The sequence below is a fragment of the Coptis chinensis genome, chromosome 4 (genome assembly GCF_015680905.1).
Source record: "Coptis chinensis isolate HL-2020 chromosome 4, ASM1568090v1, whole genome shotgun sequence".
Taxonomy (NCBI): Eukaryota; Viridiplantae; Streptophyta; class Magnoliopsida; order Ranunculales; family Ranunculaceae; genus Coptis; species Coptis chinensis.
This window is the reverse complement of record NC_141459.1, coordinates 61,971,508-61,993,362: the sequence shown is the minus strand read 5'-3', so window position 1 is coordinate 61,993,362 and position 21,855 is coordinate 61,971,508. Positions and strand designations below refer to the sequence as shown.

Sequence of the window (21,855 nt, the reverse complement as noted above, 5' to 3'; positions counted from 1 at the left end):
CAATTCACTTAATCTATTCTCTTGTAAATTTTATTTCTTTTGTTTCATCTCTACTACTTATAAGTGGCTTGGGCGAGTGAGCTGTTTAAGCTGTAACTCTGTTCTAACCAGTGCTGTTTTATGGACACCTGTCTAACGTTAGCCATTTGAGTCAGAACTTTGATGTTTTTGTGGGACAAAAATTTGTTCAATTCTGTTTTTAGTGTGATAATATCAGACTTTCTAACATAAATTTTTGTTTGGCCTACCGCTAAAGCAACATTAGAAAAAATCAGGCAATTGTACGTGAATAATCGAGTGAGCGGAGCGAACGATTTTGACAGAATGAAGGCTATGCAGACAAAAACAACCAGTCTGTCTGTCCTCACTTCTCTCTCGTTTTTTCTCTTTCTCCTTCACCCATCTCTCTCTCTCTTCATCACCCAACTCTCTCTCTCTCCCCACAGCTCCACTCACTCTCCACTGCCAAGCAGTATACTAATTTATAGTTGTAATAATAAACACTTGCGTAATTGGTCTGCAGCCTCCTCTTCAATTAACACGTTTAAGAAAGGACTAAACTCGCGGATATTCGGTGGATATGGACGAGACTGCCCTTCATTTTGTGAAAGGACGAATCGGCCCTTTATTAAGTCTTGAAACTGCGTGAAACTATAACTCCTTTCTAGCTTCATCTATCTAACATTCTTCCGCTCATTTTTGCAATCTTGTTGATTTTGGTCTCACAAGGTAACATTTCCATTTCTCTTGATTGTTCTCTAAATAGTCAATTGTCAAATGGCTTTGAACTAGTTTTCTCATTTTTTATTTGGCCCTTTCCGCTGTAATATTTTGTGAGACTTTTTACAGTAATAATGGGACATATGTAGTTGTTGGGTTCTAATCATTCTGCTTCATGGGCCCGTGCAGAGAGCAGTGAGAACAAGTTTACATGCCTCGCAGTCTGCAATGAAGCGTTATGTTTACATCAACGATCATGATTTAACACAAGATCTGTATTGTGACAACCGCATATCTAACACAAAGTACACAATTCTGAATTTCTTGCCCAAGAATCTATGGGAACAATTCAGGTGATCCTTTAGTTGGTAGCTTTGGTTTCATTTGCAGTTCCATATCTAGTTGTTGTTGTTGTTGTTGTTGTTGTTGTCTCTTTTACCCATGTTTCATTTTCTTCTTCTATGAAAATTCAGTGTAATATAAGAAATATATAGCATGAGCTGGCATTGACAGTATTAATGTGGCATGTAAATTGTAATGCTTGTGATTTCACTAGGGATTTGTAGGACTTCTTTTGTGGATGATCGGTTGTACCATTTGCTGAGGAATGTGGAAACTAGAAAGAACCTAAGGTTGTCTTTGATTTGTGAAAAGTCCATTTTCTGGTAAATACGTTATTTAGGGGTACAGGGACAACACTCCTAGAGATGTACAAATTTCCCAAAATAGCACGAATTCCACAAATTGCGCTATCTATATTCTCCTCATCATGAAATCTATGTGTATCTCCCTCTCATATTTAGATTCTCCTTGTATTTACTACTCTCCCTCGTATTTCTCCTTTCTTAAGGAAGTTGACCAGTTTTTTCCGGAGAATCAGATATTCACTAAATTAAACGCACCCTCTAAGACATGTTATCTATAACTTGCTTTTGAAAGAAAAGAACGTTACTTATAAGCAATACCAACTAGGCCTTAATTTGTTAAGGATCTGAACATGGAAATTTGATGGTGTAAGTTGTGTTGGAGGAAGACAACTGAACTGTAGAGGACATGGTTGTTAGGAAATGCAGAAAAGTCATCTTGATGGCTCCAAGAAGCTTAAGTCTGTATGCCATATACAGAAAAAAGAAGATGACAATAGAATTGTAACGGAAGTGGTAAAAACTCTTTTATTCTGATAAGGAGGATAATATTGATTGTGGAATTTATGAAGGAGGAGAGGATGATGTTTTGTTAAGTCGGCATTAAGTTTAGAATGTTTAGGTAGGTGATGCAATTGTGAGTGGAGACTGGTTACTTCATGACTTAATTCTATTAATTGCCTGATTTCCTCCAGCTTAAAGTTACTCAAAGTGGAGCGAAAGCATCTAGACTCCTAGACAACAGTTAATATTGCCACCAAGAAAGAGTTAGGAGGAAGCTACCTTATTTTCATCCTCATGAATCAAGAGGACTATATTAACTGATAGAGGTGCAAGTCTATAAGGCTGTGAGTGGTGTATTTAGGATGGTTCTGATTAATAAGAATCATAAGGGTCTGCCAAACTCTAGCTTACTTTTTGGATACATGCATTTACATAGACTTTTTAGATTTCGCTTGATTTGATTTTCAATAATAATTTATTTTTCATTTCAGCCGATTCATGAACCAGTACTTTTTGCTGATAGCGTGCCTCCAGCTATGGTCACTTATTACTCCAGTAAATCCGGCAAGTACTTGGGGTCCACTTATATTCATTTTTGCAGTCTCAGCAACCAAAGAGGCTTGGGATGACTACAACAGATATCTATCAGACAAGCAGGCTAATGAAAAAGAAGTCTGGGTTGTAAAGCGAGGCATTAAAACGCATGTATGCAATCTCCATCCCAATCTTTTTTCTTTTCAGCGTTTGTTGCTTTGTAATATTGATAGAAAAAATGCCTTTAAGTTGACCATATATGCAGACTTTCAAAATGCATATTGCTGAATAATTCAGATAGTGATCGTTGTAGTTTTGATATTTTTTTTATTTTTTGACATCCTGTTGATGGTTATTGTGAACCACTTTATTAATATACTCCTCTAGTCCTCCATAGCTAATCAAAAGTTTGAATCTTAGCCCAACTAGAGAAAAAGTTAAACTCAGAGTCAGATATGAAGCTTTCCATCCCTAGTTGTCCTTGAGAAGGTACCGTAATACCGTTGCACCATTGTGCTACCTGTTGGTAATAGGAAAGCAGTTGTGTACTTGTAATCATGTAGCGTGATGGACTTGTGGGCAAATGCGACAATGAAGAATCACAAACTGGTTATTGTGGGCCACTACTGTGGTTGTACGTGACAATTGGAACATTCAGATTTTGACGAAAGAGATGACAAATTTTCCCTTGTGGATCCTCCGCGAAACGCACACGAGAAACTCATCTCTCACTCAAAGTACTATCTTATTATTTCAGTAACCTGGTGGAGCTTTGTGATGCGTAGCTTAGGTTCGTTATTTTTTGTTTTTTGTTTTTCGGGTTTGTGTTTGGTTTTTCTCTTCTTGTTTATAGCTGTTTTTAGTTTTCTGTTTTCATTTTTCGTTTAAAAAAAAAGAAGAAAAGAAAAGAAAAATAAAAAACTCCCATTTTGCCAAATGCAAAGTGTTTTTAGTTGGGTTTATGCACCTTTTTCTCCTGAACCACAGCAGCTCTTTACTTCCTATTTAGGAGACATAGTAACATATTGAAGCATTGTCGGAGTTTGTTTGTCTTTGCCTGTTGAAATTCATTACTTGCGGCGACATATTTTAATAAATATTTTATGCCTATTTACATTCTGCTGCTATATATTTTGTGTGGCATGTAAAACATTTGCTATTATGCCTCTGCCATCATTTCAATTTCTGTATCTCCTATCTTCTATTTTTGTTTAATATTTAATGTATATTCTTTTATTCTTGCTCTTTATTCTCTTTTAATTCATGGACTTCTGGTTATCAAATTAATTATATTGTCCTTCTTCAGATTCAAGCACAAGAGATTCGTGTTGGCGACATAGTGTGGCTTCGTGAGAATGATGAAGTACCATGTGATCTTGTTTTAATAGGAAGTTCAGACTTACAAGGAAGTTGCTACATTGAGGTAAAGTCCGGAAATCAGACACAGATGTCAGTTTTATTATTTCATGATATAAACTTCCAGATGCTAGTTGAGGTTTCTTCAGTTGTGATGCGTCTGGAATTGAATGCCGCAAGTGATGGATATTGTGTTCAGCCAAATCAGTCTAACCATCATATCTGCAGACTGCTGCCATGGATGGTGAAACTGATCTAAAGATGAGAGTTATACCTTCTGCCTGCATGGGGCTAGACCCTGAACTATTACAAAAAATTAAGGCAATCTCTCTATCCCTCTCCCTACCTCCCCTTTGCTATTAGTTTTTCGGAGGAAGATGTATCTTGGAATTTTTATTTACCATGTACTTAAAGGTTACATTGTTTTATGGCAGGGTGTCATTGAGTGTCCCAGTCCAGATAAGGACATTAGAAGATTTGATGCAAACATGAGATTGTTTCCTCCATTTATTGACAATGATTTGTGTCCTCTAACCATCAACAACACACTGCTTCAGTCATGTTATTTGCGGAACACAGAATGGGCATGTGGAGTTGCTGTTTATACAGGCAGGTTACTATTGTTTTGAACTAAGAAGGCCATAGATTAAGATTGGTAGACAAGTGGATTTCTCAAGTGTTAGGAGATGATTTTCTAGAACTGGATGTGCTAAAGTTGGCTAGTGATACTGGCTCCAGTTTGGAGTAGTAATGAATCAAAAACTCACTCCAAGTGCCAGAACTAGTAAAGAACTTTTATCCCCTTTTATGGTGGTTCTTGACCTGATGGTACAGGATGCTCATCGTAAATATTTCTAGTAGTAGATGATAGAGGGAACAACTAATCTATACTTCTGGTCAAGGTTTTGTTGGTTTTTAGTTATAGCATTTAATATATGCAGCATATGAGGACTTTAATAATCTTTGCGGTAAAAGGCTACCTAGGACCCATCGCTAAGCTCTAGGCTCACCCAAGTGCCTTGTGCCTGTAGACACCCAGGGCCATCACCTAGCCCCTATGCCTACCTCAGCTCCTAGTTTGCGCATGCGTCTGTATCTGTTTTGAACTTAGGAGCATCCAACTGAAAACCAATTGGCAACGAGTGGAGCAGTTCCAGGAACTTGTGTTTAAATGTCCCATGCGGGATTGTACTAAACTTCTCTCAGAAAACTGCATGGTTAATAATTGTAGTGTTCAGTTCCATGAGTCGTAGTCAGCATTAACACAAAAAGTTATCTTATCCCGTCTTTGTGTACGTTTCTTTCCAGGATTTGATTAATCAGGACTTTATATGTATATGGATTGTAATTGGAAGTGAACTTCAAGTATATACATCTTAGATTGATAACTAATCTGATTTTGGTATATAAACAGGTTGTTTCTTTTTTTTTGTTTTGCTCGGTAAAAAGTGATATTCCATTAATAAAAGAAAAGTAGGCTGAGAAGTACATTACAAGAGAACAACCGAAAAATAAATATTTACAAGCGATGAAACAAAACATAAGAAGAAAAAAATAGAAAACCCCAGACATGTGCCGTCACCCCATGTCTAAAAACATAAGTCGATCCCATCTAGCAACAAAAGACTCAAAGAAGCATCCTCTAAACTCTTTGAAGACTTTAGACCACCGAAATAACAAAGCTTTTATCGAGAGAATTGTCTTCTTAAGCGAATGGTTGTTTCTTAACATTGTTATTATGATAATGTTTTCCAGGCAATGAAACCAAATTGGGTATGAGTAGAGGTATACCAGAACCAAAACTCACGGCTATGGACGCAATGATTGACAAGTTAACTGGCGCAATTTTTTTGTTTCAAATAGTTGTGGTTATTGTCCTAGGCATTGCTGGTAATGTGTGGAAGGACAGTGAAGCACGGAAGGTCAGTTCTCCATTCTTTATCTTAATTTCTTTGCAACTTTATAGTGGATGTATGAAATGTTGGGATTCTGCTTTCTGAGTATGTTTGTCCAACTCAAGTACTCAAGTCTGACCCTCTACTTGTACTTGGGGCGGTGGTTTTCTCTGCCTTTTCATTTGAGGGTATAAGACAAAGGCAGTTACAGGAATCTTCTTTGTTCAACTATTGTCAAGATTTGTTTCCCCCTCATCTCCTCTAGAACCTTATGCGTTTTCAACTTTCTTTTCTTTTTAGTGGGGGGTCCACGGTCTTTTTACTTTTGTGGATACCTCAAATGATTGTTTCTGTTGAGATATTAGTGGAGTTTGGTGTTATTACTGATTGTCTCTCAAAGTTACCTCAACAATTTGAAGGTTGATAGACATATAATCAATACATTGCCGTTTGCTTTAAAAGTTAAAACCACCATGCTGCTTCTGATTAGTGAGGCAGAGTTTCTACAAGTTGTAGTAACTAGTAAGTCATTGTAGGTTTGAAATTACGTCTGTTAGTTGAATAACAGTAGTTTTGCTGCTAATTTCTAGGCGTCCTCTTTTCTTTCACATTTCATCTGAAGGCACTGTACCCTTGAAATTGTTTTGAACCTAATAGCTGCTATGATTCACATTTTACTTTTGAATACTGCAATTATTTTTTGGGTTTAGTTTTTTCTTACATTTGATGTTGGCCTCTGTTGCCTTTTTAACAAATTATTTGTTATTGAAATTACCCCACTTTCTGGTACCTCGCAGCAATGGTATGTTCTATATCCAAATGAAGGTCCTTGGTATGAACTTCTTGTCATTCCTTTGCGGTTCGAGCTTTTATGTTCCATCATGATCCCTATATCCATAAAGGTGAGTAGCTATATAATATATTTTGATTTGTTATTTCTACAGTAGGACGTGAGCCACACAAGTGTTTTTGTAAATAGCGAGAATCTAAATTACCCTCAATGCTATCCACAAGTGGTTTCATCTTGGATCTTGAATTTCATCATAGGGAAGAGTTTTGGCCTAAGTATTGTCTTTGGAATCAGTGGATTCATTGTCCATTCACTCTGATTTCCTACAAGCAACTTATATATTATAAGGAAAGTTCAACCTACATGGGGACTTCCTACCTTGCTGACAGTTCTAGAACCCTTGCTTCTCATTTTGAGTGCCTCAAGAGAAGTATATTTATAGAATTATATTGCAAACTTTTGTAGCTCTGGAGTTTTTCTTATTCTTTTCCTGAATCTGTTTTAAGTATAGTGCTTCACTTAGGTTGCAAACTTGGATGTAATCTGGTTTCTAGTGGAATGGTTGAATATGGAAAAAGTAGAGAGAAGCGTACAAGTCTGATTATATATTTGTATGTGAGAAGAATGGGGCTGATGAATATAAATAGTTTTTGGTGGTAGAAGATGGCTGATGGTGGTGGGGTCGACCAAAATTAGGGTATTCTCTAATACCAAGATGAATTGGAAGAAGATTGTGTTGTCTTCTCATTGTGAGAGAAACACAATCATATTTATTTTTAGATGCAGGAATTACGATAAACTGGAAAGCAGAATAACATAAAAATCCTCTAGAATAAAATCGGATATTCTACCAATATCATCTAGAATATAATAAGACAATCTAACATTATCATTATGAAGTGCTTATCTTTTCCATTCTTTGTTTTGTTAGTTTCACCAATTTCCATGAGTTTCAATTATTTGTGGTAGGTATCTCTAGATCTGGTCAAGAGTTTGTATGCTAAATTCATCGACTGGGACAAGGAGATGTATGATCAGCAAACTGGCACTCCATCCCATGCAACCAAGTAAGGAAATATAGTCCTATATTTTTAGATGGTAGACACGTTATCTTAAAATTCTCCTGGGTTTTATTGTTTCAACACATGTTCGTTGTTCTTTACAGCACTGCAATAAGTGAGGACTTGGGACAAGTTGAGTACATCTTGACTGATAAGACCGGGACTCTTACCGAGAATAAAATGATTTTTAGAAGATGTTGTATTCATGGAATTTTCTATGGGAATGAGAGTGGGGATGCATTAACAGGTTAGCTTTTATTAATACAATAGTTATGCTATATCTTTTTCTTTCTTGTCACATTAGATTTAGCTATTGCATTTCCAAGTTTGAATACTTTTGTGTGTACTGTACGGAACTCCATAATTGAGGTTTGAACCAACTAATTCTTTTATTTATTTATTTAGTTTTATACCGTGTCGCTGTCCTTATCTTTCTAGCATTTTTTTTTCCTTTCTTCTTTTTTACCTGAAGGTGTCAGTTAGAGATACCTATAAATGTGTGTTAGGTACATACTTAGTGGAAAAAACCCTGTCCCTTATCGAATATGACTAAATGAACATATGCACCTTACTAGATGGGAGCGATAAAGAGGTTGCTTGTTGTTTAATACTGTTAAGAAATATTGGTGCAAGGAAAGATATGATACTATATTTTGTCTTTGAGGAAAGATTGTATTGTATCTCCACATGTTCTATAAATGTGGTAGAGAGTTTTATTTTGTTTCCATCTTGGGTTTCTTGACACCCAAGTACCAATATTATAAAGTGATGTATTGTAGAGATATAAGATAACTCATTACCACCCTCTTCCATCCTAATTAAGATTAGTATTCCGTTGTCTACTTCATCACCATTTCTTACTGGTTTACTTATATTTAATGTCATCTCTACTCTCCTAGCATCACCATTTACATGGTATCGGAGGAGCTGCAGATTTAAACCTGAGTTCAGTGGTATGTTAGGAGAGGTTTCTACCAAAATCAGTATACAAAGAAGAAAAAAAAAATTATATATCATTCACTTTCATCTTTCAATTTTCCTTGTAATTGAAATCCCACCCAATAGTATCAACTAGCAGTATACTGTAGATCTCGGATCTACAAAATCAGTCTTGGAAGTCACAGATCGAGGGCTCTCAGTCAGATTCACGTCAGTTGGATACATAAAGCCGTTTTTTTTTATATATATTCCAAAGTTTTCCAAAAAGACTAGAAATTCCAGAAAAATCTAAGAATCAGAAAAGTCTTCTGGACCGGTACTATTGAGAAATAAAAAAGAGTAGTTGGTATTGAGTTCTCTCGGTATTCAGGTACTTCTTGTTGTAGTATTCCTTTTTTTTGTGTCAATCATTGATCAAGTTTGATGCTATTGAAGTATTTAGGGTATGAAAAAACCCTAATAATATTCATTTTTTGGTATTAAAAAAACAAATGATGTGTTTTTGGGTGAAAAGAAAAAAGTCATGTTTTGGGATTTGGGGGTTCTAAAATCTCTTAGGTATTCAGTATTGCTTGTCGGAAACTGAATTCCTCCGCCACGCCTTTTGGTTTCTTTGGGAATTTCAATCCGCAACTCAGTATGTAGTATTTAGTATTAACAAATGAGCTTATGGAGTGTTGAGTCTGGTTTTCATTTGTTTGAAATGTTGTACTCTCATCAAGTCGGTATTTGCTGAATGTAAGTTTCAGATTCTGAAGTTTTGGGTATTGAAGTGTATTCAAAAGAGTTTCAGGCTTTTATTTGGATTTCTTGACATAGTATTTTTGGTCTCTCTCGAGTATCGTGTTTGCTCATGAGTATTCAAGTAGTATTCTTTGGCACTTCACCACTATTATTGTTTATTTGGCACACCGTCAAATACTACCAGCTTCCGCAGCTAGTATGAAGCCTCTAAGAAGAGGAGCATTTCTCATCAGTTTTGTTTGTTGTTGAGTCATGTGTTTCGAAGTGAAGTTGCAGTTTGGTGGTATACTCTCACATGTTTTGCAAGTAAATGCATGCATAGAAAGTATTCTAGCATTTCCAGTGGATCTTTGTTTACACCCCCATCCATTTGTTGGATCTAACCCCCTTCCACATCCCAATCCCCCAAGTATTGTATTTTAGTTGTCCAAGTTGGACACAAAATCCTTTGTATATTCCAACTTGAGGGGGAGAATATGGAGTTATGAAAGAGAATGAGGTATTAAGAAGTATGAGGCAGTCTGTTCAGTTTAAGGATTGGCTTGGTAACAAGTATAAGGCATTCTTCAATATCCACGTTGTAGTCATGCCATAACTATAACACTATAAAGGTAGCGGTTATGCCTAAACTGCATGCATGAATATTCAGGTAGCAGTCAAAGCCTAAACTGCAATAGTATTGTGTGGACTTTAGAGGTGATATTGGTAGCGGCAAGCCGGCAACCAAGTAGCGTGCATCAAGTTAGTGATACGGTTTGCACTTTGTATGGATCGAGTAGCAGCCAAGAAGCGCGCCATCAAAGTGTTGTTATAGTTATAGTTACGGTTTGCACTACAACTGATATTTATGCATAAACCGAGAGTTTCAGTTTTCAGATTCAACCTACAATTTTCAGAATGCGCTATTGGGTTCATTGTCTAGCGGTGGTTCTTTGTGAAAGGGGGAGCAGTTTTGATGTTTCTTCGAGTTTATGTATGTAGTCCAAGCTGTAATATACAAAGTTTGTATATTTGTAGCTTGAGGGGGACTGTTAAGAAATATTGGTATAAGGAAAGATATGATACTATATTTTGTCTTTGAGGAAAGATTTTATTGTATCTCCACATGTTCTATAAATGTGGTAGGAGTATTATTTTGTTTCCATCTTGGGTTTCTTGACACCCAAGTACCAGTATTATAAAGTGATGTATTGTAGAGAGATAAGATTCTATCGTAGAGTTTCTATATCTATAGTAGGAAGGTAGAACTTGGAATGATCAATGGGTGAAGAATGATTAATCACTAAGAGTGATGATCAATTACTGCCAAGTGTAGATCACTGTTTGATGTTGGTGCACATTGCATAACCTAATTTAACTTAATAGATCTATCACAGCCTAGTGAAATACTGATTGATAAGATTTTTCTGAAAGATGCGTCACTCAAATAAAAACTGCCGGGTTATGAAATGTTGTAATAACAGCTTTATTTACTGCCCAAGGCACTCTAGCTGCCCGTGATGACTACAAGTAAGTCCCATGAGCATAGAAACTTAAACTTTCAAATTCATCAAAAATTGAGAAATCTAGAGAAAGTACTAATGCTTCCTTGAGATCCACCTTCTAAAAGAAATTCTAGCCTTACATCTCTTTGTGAATTATTAGTCACAGTTTTTTGTACTTGTTGGTTGATTCTTTGTAAGAGTTGTTTTCAACGTGGAACAATGGTTGTTGGTGTTGATCTCAAAGAATTGTTGATCTTCATCTTACAATGCTTGCAGAGGTGTGGATGAAATTATTGATCACCTTCTTGTTAATTGTCCACTTGCGAGCGAAGTTTGGAACAATTTCTTTTTCTCATTCCATAAACCTTGGGATCCACCATTAAATGTTAGAGAGGCCTTAGTGAAGAAAGTGATTGCGGAGCCTTTGTTTAGTAAGTCCAAGTGGCTTGTGGATCATCTTCCTAGCGCTATTATGTGAACTTTATGGAAGGAGAGAAATATGAAGATCTTTGAGCACAAAGAGAAAGAGATACATTAGATGGTGGAAGAAGTCAAAGAAACGTTGTTCGAGTGGGCTAGTGCATGTCCAAGCTTCCGGGGAATGGGGTTATATAGATTTTCTATGTAATTGGGATACGCTTGTAACTTAAGTGTGTGTGTGGGTATGATCAAGTAGCTACTTTCTTCTACCTTAGATCTATATGCAATTTGTAACGTGTAACCTTTTAAATTATGATAAATAAAATTGAGTTTTATCGATAAAAAAAATGCTTGCAAAGGTGTGAAGGTGGTGGTGACTCTTTGACAGGAAACCTAGTGTGTTGCCTTCCTTACCTTCTCCCGCCAAAAGGGCGTTGTATATGATCCTTTTGGCCAAAAAAGAGATTTTGTGTTTGATCATTTTGGCCATATAAAGGACCTTTGGCTCAATCCTTTTAGCTTTAAAAAGAACGTTTGCAATAATTTTATATCTATTTGTCTGTTAAAACAATTTCTGTTTGCGTTCAGCCAGATTGAAGAACCATAGAGTAAATGTTCTTGTGTGTGAAGATTTGGTGTAACTATTTGCTAAAACTATTGCTTGTAGAGTGGTTACAATCCGGACTGTCTGTTTTTCTTGCCAAAGTGAAGGGTTTCATCCGTAAAATAACTCCTGTTGTCTGTAATTGTTAATTTCTTGCTTGTTTCTTTGTGGACACTAAGGTAGCACAGAAGCCCAAGATTTGAACCTTGGAATCACTTTAACAAGTAGACCATAGATCCTAGAGGTTGCAAGAAGCACCGACAGTTTCTTTTTAGTCTGGTAGCGTTAAACATAACTAAATATATATATAATATCACAATAAAGAATGTAGTGAAAGCGCGATGCATGAGTGTACCTCGGTGATCTATTGCAAACATGGATGCACTGCATCTTCATCTTCTGGACGTATGTTCATTAACTGCAGCTTCTTGTTGAGCATTTTGGTGTTTATCATTATATGAGTCTAGATTATCTAGATTAATTTTCACTAAATTTTTTACCGGTAAAAAGTAAAAACAAGAAAAAACCTTTGCTATACCTTGAGGTAGTAGTGTTTTGGTCTGCAAAAGATTTACCACTTACTGTGGTCCTTGAATATTTTTTTTTTGTAGATGTAGAATTGCTGAATGCTGTTGATACTCACAATCCTGATGTTGTTAAATTTCTTACGGTTATGGCAGTATGCAACACAGTTATACCTATAAAAAGGTGATCTCCCATTTTCTTCCCCCTCATTATCTTATAAAGCTATCAGTCCTATCCCATTGTTATTCTTAATAACGTGGCATCTTCTTAGGCTCTTGGCGATCATTGCTTATTTTCCTTTTTTTTTTCCTCCCGTTTCCAATTTTTGTAGCAAAAGTGGAGCGATCTTGTACAAGGCACAATCCCAGGATGAGGATGCTCTTGTTAATGCTGCTGCCCAATTACATATGTTATTAGCCAATAAAAGTGGAAATGTTCTTGGTATGACCAGGGGACCTTGTTGTGGTGGTTTCCATGATACAGTATGCTTTCTGTATTTGTTTGACTAATTTTGTATTTTTTTTTAATCTTTTGGCAGAAGTTAATTTCAACGGCTTAATCTGGAAGTATGAAGTATTAGATATTCTAGAGTTTACTTCTGATCGGAAAAGGATGTCAGTGGTTGTAAAAGATTTCCAGAATGATAAGATTTTTCTTTTGTCAAAAGGGGCAGACGAATCAATTCTTCCTTGTGCACTTTCTGGTAATTCCATTCTTTGATGTGCTTTAGTCAATTTGAGTGAGGGCTGCATTGAAAGTTACATATTGAGTTCTTGTCATTTGGCATTTACATGGCTTAGCTTTTGATTATTAAACGTGAACCTGGAGTGTTGGTTGGCATTGAACTAGGCGTGCTTGCCAGCTTGGCTCTAGGTGTCCCTGACCCTTCGCTGTGTGCCTTTCTCCCTTAAACACATAGGTGGGGCACTACTCGTGGTGCAGACCCTAGCCCTGCACTTGCATGGCACGCTTGGGCTTGCTTTTAACTGCATAGATGACAAGGTGGGTGGTAGCAATTTTAAAATAGGTTATAATTGAATGAGCACAGCTCACAGGTTTCAGCCAGGTTTTAAATTCTGGTGAATTGGAAATATATAGGGAGACGAGGGTTTTAACTATTGGAGGCCCATATTTGAAATTCTGGTGAATTGATTAGGTGGTAGTGACTAGTGATATAAATTGAAAACCAAGACCAAGAGTCATAGAAAAAGAAAACCCCTCAGTTATCATCGCAGATGTAGAAGTAATCGTATCCATTCAGATAAAAAAACTTTGAGATTTTTTCAGACCTAAGGCATTGCTAAACCATTCGTCCATTATTAATATAAACATGATCTGTATTCCTTCAAAATTTTCTTCCATGAATGTAACAAGGAGGCTAAAAACCTTTAAAGAATGGTAATGGGTTCATATAAATTGGAAACCCCCGTCTCTGAACAGTTACGTCAGCCTTGCTTAACATAGCGTGTCACAACAAATGTTTTAATTGAGTCGTCATGCAGAAGATGTAGTCTTGGAAGGGTCAGAGAGGAAGGAAGAAGTTGGCAATGTTAAAGATGTGGACAGCCCTTTTTTGTACAAAAGAAAATCTAAAAAGTGAAGCACAAAGTGTGTGGGTTGGATTGAAATGTGTCTCCACCTGAGATTTTCTTGTTCAGTATTGCTTTTAAATAACTGAAAATTGTATTTTGATTAGCTGACACTTACATTGTTCTTTAATCTAGGGCAACAAGTAAGGACCTTCACTGCAGCTGTTGATCAGTATGCTCAATTGGGACTACGCACATTATGTTTAGCTTGGCGTGAGTTAAGAGAAGAGGAATATCATGAATGGTCTTTGATGTTTAAGGAAGCAAACAGTTCCTTGGTTGATAGGGAGGTAATGCCTTCATCATCTTGAATACTGTTTGTTTTTGTCAGTGTTTAGCATGTTGACCTACAATACACAACAAACTCTTAAACTTTTCTTTTTGTTCTGTCTTCCCTCAGTGGAAATTGGCTGAGGTTTGTCAAAGATTGGAGCACGACCTTGAAATCCTTGGGGTTAGTGCGATAGAGGACCGTCTACAGGTGAAAATTTATTTGTTTTCAGTGGTTACTATATATTATTTTTGTGGATAGCACAATTGTGTAGCCCAATAAGAAAGTGAATGTGTTACCCAGTCTTGGAAAGCCCAAAACTTTCTCAAGTAACATGGTAAGTGAACTGAGACCAAGCATTAGGGCCAACTCTCCAAGCCCTAAAAAAGAATAGACATGTTGAAGGGTAGATACATCATACATGTACAATCTGCATGAGGAGAACAGAACTATTGTCAAGTGGCTGGAAGCAAATTTGAAGGAAGCAAAAAGTTAAGTTGTCAGGAAAATGAAGAGTGTCAGTTGAAATGGTATAAGAGGTGCACTAAAATGAAAAAAGAAGATAGAAGACTCAGGAAACAGGTCCTAGACAGGGATTGGGAAGGTAGTGAAGAGGAGGAATTCAAAAGGGTTACAAGTGAAGGAAGTCTGTAAGGAAATAGAAGTGTGTAGTGAGATGAAATAAACAGTTGAATGGGGGAAACGACCATTAGATTCAGCCATTCAGGTGAGCAGAGGAACAAATGCTTGGATTTGGCAAGATATGGGGGATTAATGTTAATAAGAGCAAAGGGAAGGTACTGAAGTTAGTGGATGAAATGGAGAAACACAATTGGGAGGGGGGAGGAGAGAGGGTTTTTAACTGAGGATACTCAGGATCTCGATGACTTGAGGATGTAGGGCGAGGCTTTTGAGATGAGCGTAATATTAATTTATACTCTTGGAGCATTGGTGCATGTTAATCCACATCATTGCTCCATATTATGTAGATTATCTTTTGTCGATATAAAAAAGGTATTAGCAGGATCAAGTCTTGTGGTAGCACGAGATTGTTGAAAGTACTTTAGGCTGTCTGAATTATATATGAAACTTCATTCGTTGCCATTTGCTTCTGATTTCAGGATGGGGTTCCAGAAACAATTGAGACACTAAGGAATGCCGGAATCAACTTTTGGATGCTAACTGGTGATAAGCAGACTACAGCTATACAGATAGCACTATTGTGCAATTTTATTTCCCCAGGTAAATTCAGTAGTAATATACTTATTTTCCTGTTCGGGACGTAGTATAATGCTATAACCTATATAGCCTTGATATCAATCTCTTAGCTTGTATTTACTGGAGATAATTTGACTACGCTTGTTAAGGGGAGTGTGTTTTGTACTTCAGAATTCACTTCGGTGTAAAGAGCTTACACTTAGCACACCTTTTGTTTTATTGCTTTACCTTAGATTCCAGGTTCCAATGATTATGACTCAGCAGCTTTGGCCTCATGCGTTGTGATTATAGCCTTGGTTCCGAATTGTTTCAACTCAACCGAACCATTTTATTTGTGATAATTAGTAACACACTAACACTTACCTCTTTTGTATGGCAAGAGTAGTAATGGTCTCTCTCTCTCTCTTTGTTTTTTTAAATATTTTTAAGGTAAGAAAGCTAATTTACTACTTATAAAAACGATAATTACATACACAAGTCATTATGTGGTTTGTCCGACCCCGTCAGATTTATTTGATCATAAATTCTTAAACGGTATAATACACTTATGGTTACTCTCCACGAGGGGTGTTGATTGTGTGGAATAGAAGGTCACACTTAGAAGAGGATTCAATTTTTGGGAAATCGAGGGATATGAACAAGTCTTGCTTGCAATCTATGAAGTGGGTGAAACTTTGGAGAAGTGGATAAGAGATTATGGGTGTGGGATGACAAAAATATCTTTACAGTGAAATCATTTTACAATGTTTTGGCTAAAGAGTATACCTCGGTGGTGCTTGAGGTGAATAGCGGATTTGGAAGAACTCCATCCCACATAGAGTTGCTATCTTTTGTTAGGGTGCTTTTGTGGGTTGGATTCAAACAATTGATATTTTTTGAATCGGAGGGGTACAATTATCAACAATTTGTGCGTATATTGCATGGTAATGGAGGAAGATGTGGGCAACTTTCTTCTTAATTTGTCCGTTCGCTTTTGAGATTTGGGCACATAGTCATAAGTTGGGAGAGGAGGCTGCTTGAACGCATCAGGACGAACACAATTCCTGATCTCATTAGAAAAGGGTGAAAACTTTGGACCTCACATGGGCCTCTACAAGAAAGGATCATCTCAGGCCACTTTCATGGTCACAGTCTGGTTTTGATCAACTCTTTGACCCTTTGCTCAATCAAACTTTCATAACCATCATCGTTGCGATTCTTTTCTCTCCAAATTTGCTCGTTACGGGCCAAAAGTCTAGCAGGTCCTGGTTGGTGTCTATGACCAGGTCTTCTGCGCCTCTGCCCGTGCCATCCTAGCAGCGGAATGGGGATACCATTGACCCCAGTCCCCTGGGATTCATCCCTTTATCGAGACGATTCATTGGATTCCGGAAAATGAGTTTCAGAACTGGCAGTCAGAGCAGGGAGAGGTTTTTTGAACTTACATTGCTTGGTTTCACCATTACCATTAGCGGTCTGGTTTCTGCAAGGATCTGTACCCAAACTATCCTAAAAACATTGATAGATCGTGAATGAGTTGGGATAGGCGGGACAGAGGAATAGTACGGCTATGGCTTGGATCTCAGGCACGATCATCATTTTGACTGGGGTTTTGGCCGTTGTTTGAATTTTCACAATGTGCAGGTTCAACTGGCTGCCTTTGCCTGCGCTGAGACAATGGTGTTTCAATAGTATGTTGAACGGATTGATTTTCTTCAGGATTTGTTGGTCTTTTACCCAACTGAATTCTCAACATCTTGTTTTCTGCAACTATCCTTGCCAAAAGAGTCATCAGGGCAGGATCAGACCGCGGTTGCAAGTCTTGGACAGTGGCATGTGAGTTAACCTGTCGGCCTCCCCTACCCCTTCCAGGACGTCACACTGCAGCTGATCTGTTATTCTCACTCGGAACTTCTCCAATATGAATTCCAGTGGCTCTGGTTCTTCGCAGTTATGACTTGCATTTTGCTTTTTGCATATTTTGATATGAAGTAATTTCATGCATATCCTACCAAGTTGAGTTTTCATTGCCAACAGATTTGACGCATTGCAGGTTCATGTTCTCAATCAATAGGTGGCCTTCTAAGTCACTAATCATCGCCAATATAATTGGGGAGTGTATAGGAAGTATAGTAGAAATTGTTTTTAACTATAATAGGCAACGCCAAGACAGAGCCGTGATTGGATGTTGTCATGTTACTGTTATTAAGGATAATTTGTGATGTATCTTGTTGGCGGAAGCTTCAACAATGGATGAACATCAATAAGATTTAATAAAACAAATACCTAAATCTAGGGTTTAAACCTTCAAACATGAAGAACAATTCTCAAAGAATTAATATTCCATAATAACCATCTAACAATGAAGGCTTAGATGCCTTTATATAAGAAAACAACTACTAAACCTAATTGGAAACCAAATAGGAAACCATCTAATTCCTATTCCTAATTGAATTAGGAAACCAAACAAAATAGAAACTACTAATTAATTAATAATCCATGCTCTTGCATTAATTTGTTTGTAGATTTCAATGTAAATTAAGTTATGTAGTTGTACTGTTGTCTCTTTTTTGTTTCTTGTTTTGGTACTAATGGAAAGTTTTAATGGTTACAAATTATGAGGTAAATGCTAAGTTACATTGACACGGATACGTGTGTCCGTATCTGAATACGAAGTGTCTGACATGGCGAAATATAAAAAATTAGGGTATACGAAGTGTCTGACATGGTGAAATATAAAAAATTAGGGTATATCACATACAATATATGTTACCGTGTGTGTCCGACCTGGAAACGTGGATATGTATCCGACACGGATTATTGTTGAAATATGGTGTCCATGTTACATAGTGTTTAAGTATTTTTTTCAATAATCAATTTATACTAGAATTGAAAACTACTGACAATGCTTCTTCCTTGGGTTGTTGATAGAACCAAAAGGCCAACTTCTGTCAATCGACGGGAAAACTGAAGACGAGGTTTTTAGAAGCTTAGAGAGGGTCTTACTTACAATGAGGATTACAAGTTCAGAACCTCAGGTATGATCTTGCACTATAAAAATTTACATCTTCTATCGATTTACAATTAGGCTGGGAGTTTCTTATTGAAATTTCGTTTAAGTTAAATATATAGCAAATATTGGTTTAGGTCCAATCAGGTGGAAATTAATCAGGTCCAGCTAATTTTGTGGTTGATACCTGCCATATTGTGGCGATTATACTGTGACATTTTATATCCATTCAACACTGTCGTAATCAACTATTATAAGATAAAGCACTTAAAAATCTAATGGATCAAACCCGTGACCTTAGAAATATTGGAGAAAGTGATGATAATTTTCTAATCCAATACCATCTGCTTTAATTTCTACATATCTTCTTTGTTCTTTAATTCAACATAAATTTGTTCAAAGTACTCGCCTTCTGTTAGTATGCTATTAGACTGATGTGAAGATAACAGATGAAAGTATTTCTTTTCCTTAAAAAAAATGTTATCTTTTTGCTGAAGGGTGATAATACTGTATTTATCAAAAAAAAAGATAGTACTGTATATATGGTTCTGCAAAATAAAATGACCAACTGATGATGGATTTATAGCAGGATACAGGTGCCGTAATATGCAATATTGTAAAACTGTTGTCAATGTAGACTATTTTCCCTCCACTTATTGTTGATGCAATGTTGTAGAATCGTAACTCGTATCTTAAACCGTAGAGGTTAAGAGTCAGATTAAATCTTAAACCGTATCGTAAATCGTAAGATTTTTTCCCCCAAGTATTTTAGAGTTCAAAAAATATATGTATGATTAGAAACCTACCTATACATGAATGAAGTTTATATGAATTTTTCAATGATTTCCAAATTTACTTAAATAAATAACACAAAATGACTCCAAATCCAAATTTAAATCCAAGAACATACTAGATTACATGACTCCATCAATCATTGCATAAGGTTTACAATTTTACATAACCAACAATAAAGATAATCAAAATCCAAATTAAAATCCTAAATCATAAGTGATGGTGCTGTAAATAGGTACTGATTACTCACTTCTTTCCCATCTTTACTTCTTCCTCATCTTTTATTTAGATTTTAAACCGAAAGATTTAAGAACTAACTCGCGATTTGCGATTTTTAAACAAATCGCATGCGATTTATTCCGGGTTTCATAATTTCCGGTTTTGCCAACGAGTTAACTCGCGAGTCAACCCGCGGTTTTTAACTGTGTTGATGTATATAATGATGAGTAGCAAGAAACCCTTGTGGCCTACTTCTTTTAAAGCGTTTGTGGAGTATTCATATTCTTTTTTGAATGGATGTTGTACGGAAAGACTTAAGTTATGCAATTAATGCCATATCTGGTTTCATTAATTTTAAAATGTGTAATGTGTTAGTATCTCTAGAGGAGAGTCAGCTTTTCTTGAAAGTTAGCTACCAAGTGAAGAATTTCTGGCCTTCGAAAAAGGTATCTCTGGATAATTCAATTGTGTAACAAATAAGGACCCAGATATCCACAAAATCTAACAGAAGTTGTTATAATGGGTTCTACATTCTTTACTTAATAATTAGTTTTTAATCTCCATAAAAAAGTGGCGTGGGTGTGCTTGGTTTTGGGTTGGAAAAGTCAGGCGACACATCAGGAGTCATGCGACACTGCAACTGTTGCTCTGTTTCTGCGAACCTGGTTGCAAATTTGCTAATAGGGAAGCTACCTCTGATTTTTGGCCATTTTTCTTCAAGTTGAGTGTCTGCTACAAGATTGACTGTCCTAGAGAAGCTCTTAACCAAGTATTATCAACATATTTCGTGTGTTTGAGTCGCTAGGGAGAGAACTCCTATGGGAACTGTACTTTTAAGTTCATAATTTTGTGAATTATGAGCATTGAAAGTTCTCCATGTTAATTTCTCCCTACCATATATATATATATACAGTGTGGCTCCTAAAAGGACCTTAATCTAAGTACCAAAGTACCAAATCTAAAACAACCCACAATATATAAAGTTGTGGTCTATGGGTGTGATGTTCTTGAAAATTCTGTCAATATGGTCTTGAAAATTAAGAAAAACTGTGTGTTTATAGTTTAATAAAGTTGATACTAAATGATTCGGTGCATATATGGGTGTGATGTTCCTTTTGTTATTTTATTTTATGCCAAAATAATTGTGGCAAACTGGCAATGGACTGCGTTTAAATAGAGTTTACTTTGGGAGTTTCTATTTTGGTGGGGTCTTGAATAGCAAGACAACCAAGTCTATAAAAAAAGAGTCTTTTGTAATAGAGAGAACTGTTGTAGCTGATTTTAAGTCAATGAATAAAGATTAAAACAGAGACTTCTAGGGTTTTATTTTGGAAAACTATGGTTCTTGCTATTTAATACATGTGTATGTAACAAAGTATTTTCACTTTTTTCTGGTGGGTGTAGATGTAATTATTGTTGCTTCCGCCGATTAAACCTACATATCTACATGACTAAAAATAGGGTTTCTCGTGGTTTTCTTTTTTTCAAATGATAATCAAAGACAGTCATCCTTTCAGACCAGTAGACAATCCTACCCTCGAGGCAGTACTTCCTTTTGCACTCCCTCTTGTTTGAATGCGCTAAATGCCTTTTGTAAAGTTTGCCAGTACAATTATCGTTTCTATTGTAATTATTATTGTTGTTGTCATTTTTAGACTTATTGTTATTATCATCATCATCATCCTTATCACTAGGCTGCGTGCACGCGCGTTGCACGAATATTTTTTGGTTGTGGCGTTCTTTTTATCTTCTTATCTGTTAAAATGTATTTCAATATAGATCACGGCGATTTTGTAACTATACCTAACCATTTATGGTAGATAGAAAATATACAACGGATTATGTTAATTTTACACGTGCGTTGCGCGAATATTTTTTGTTGTGGCATTCTTTTTATCTTCTTATCTGTTAAAATGTATTTCAATTTAGATTGTGGCGATTTTGTAACTATACTTAACCATTTATGGTAGATCGAAAATATACAATGGATTATGTTAATTTTTCTATTTTGAAAACTTGAAATGATGTAAAATAGAAGTGAAATGGTGTATCAATTTGGTAGGTTTGCTGTACACCCAGTCTGTTGGAGGAGACATTACAGAGAAGTCAGAACTCTAAACATGTAAGGTCAAGCAATATGGTCCACGTCCCTGCAGAAATTATTTAGAAACAAAACGTAATCATTTCAAGACCATAATGTGGAATTCCACACACAAAAAAAGACCATAATGCTTTCTTCTTAGTTAAAAGATCTTCTATGGATTAAGGGGCAAAAGTGGAATTTCACTGGGCGAAGTCACTGACAGCTCATGTGAGCCCCAAAATGTGGCGTGAATTTAGCTGCCAATAAAACTTTCTGATTTTGAGAGGAAAAGTGAAACACTAGCTGGCTATGTGAGTTCTTGGGGGGGGGGACGCTGCATTAATATAGTAGAGATTATTATTATTACTACCACTATCATAATAACAATAGTAATATTATTAATAATTAGTGTTGTTAGTTTTACTATTACTAGTTGTTGGTCTTAGCTATCATGTTCTTTCTCAAATGTTTGCA

At 36.4% G+C, this 21,855-nt stretch overlaps 1 protein-coding gene across 2 annotated transcripts in view; it reads left to right on the top strand.

Annotated features, from left to right (window-relative positions):
* Positions 1-590: 590 nt before the first annotated feature.
* ALA2 (aminophospholipid ATPase 2) overlaps positions 591-21,855 on the top strand; it is a 30,591-nt gene continuing 9,326 nt past the window's right edge. For both annotated transcript variants that reach the window (XR_015193029.1, XM_086557263.1), the window contains exons 1-17: positions 591-729; positions 910-1,073; positions 2,360-2,573; positions 3,709-3,825; positions 3,987-4,079; positions 4,193-4,367; positions 5,514-5,680; positions 6,451-6,555; positions 7,413-7,510; positions 7,609-7,751; positions 12,307-12,403; positions 12,552-12,661; positions 12,759-12,923; positions 13,945-14,099; positions 14,210-14,290; positions 15,202-15,322; positions 18,209-18,315. Coding sequence is in view for 1 of the 2 variants with exons in the window: in XM_086557263.1 (XP_086413389.1) it covers positions 949-1,073; positions 2,360-2,573; positions 3,709-3,825; positions 3,987-4,079; positions 4,193-4,367; positions 5,514-5,680; positions 6,451-6,555; positions 7,413-7,510; positions 7,609-7,751; positions 12,307-12,403; positions 12,552-12,661; positions 12,759-12,923; positions 13,945-14,099; positions 14,210-14,290; positions 15,202-15,322; positions 18,209-18,315 (2,073 nt within the window). In the remaining variant the exon portion in view is untranslated. The remainder of the gene's footprint in view (positions 730-909; positions 1,074-2,359; positions 2,574-3,708; positions 3,826-3,986; positions 4,080-4,192; positions 4,368-5,513; positions 5,681-6,450; positions 6,556-7,412; positions 7,511-7,608; positions 7,752-12,306; positions 12,404-12,551; positions 12,662-12,758; positions 12,924-13,944; positions 14,100-14,209; positions 14,291-15,201; positions 15,323-18,208; positions 18,316-21,855) is intronic.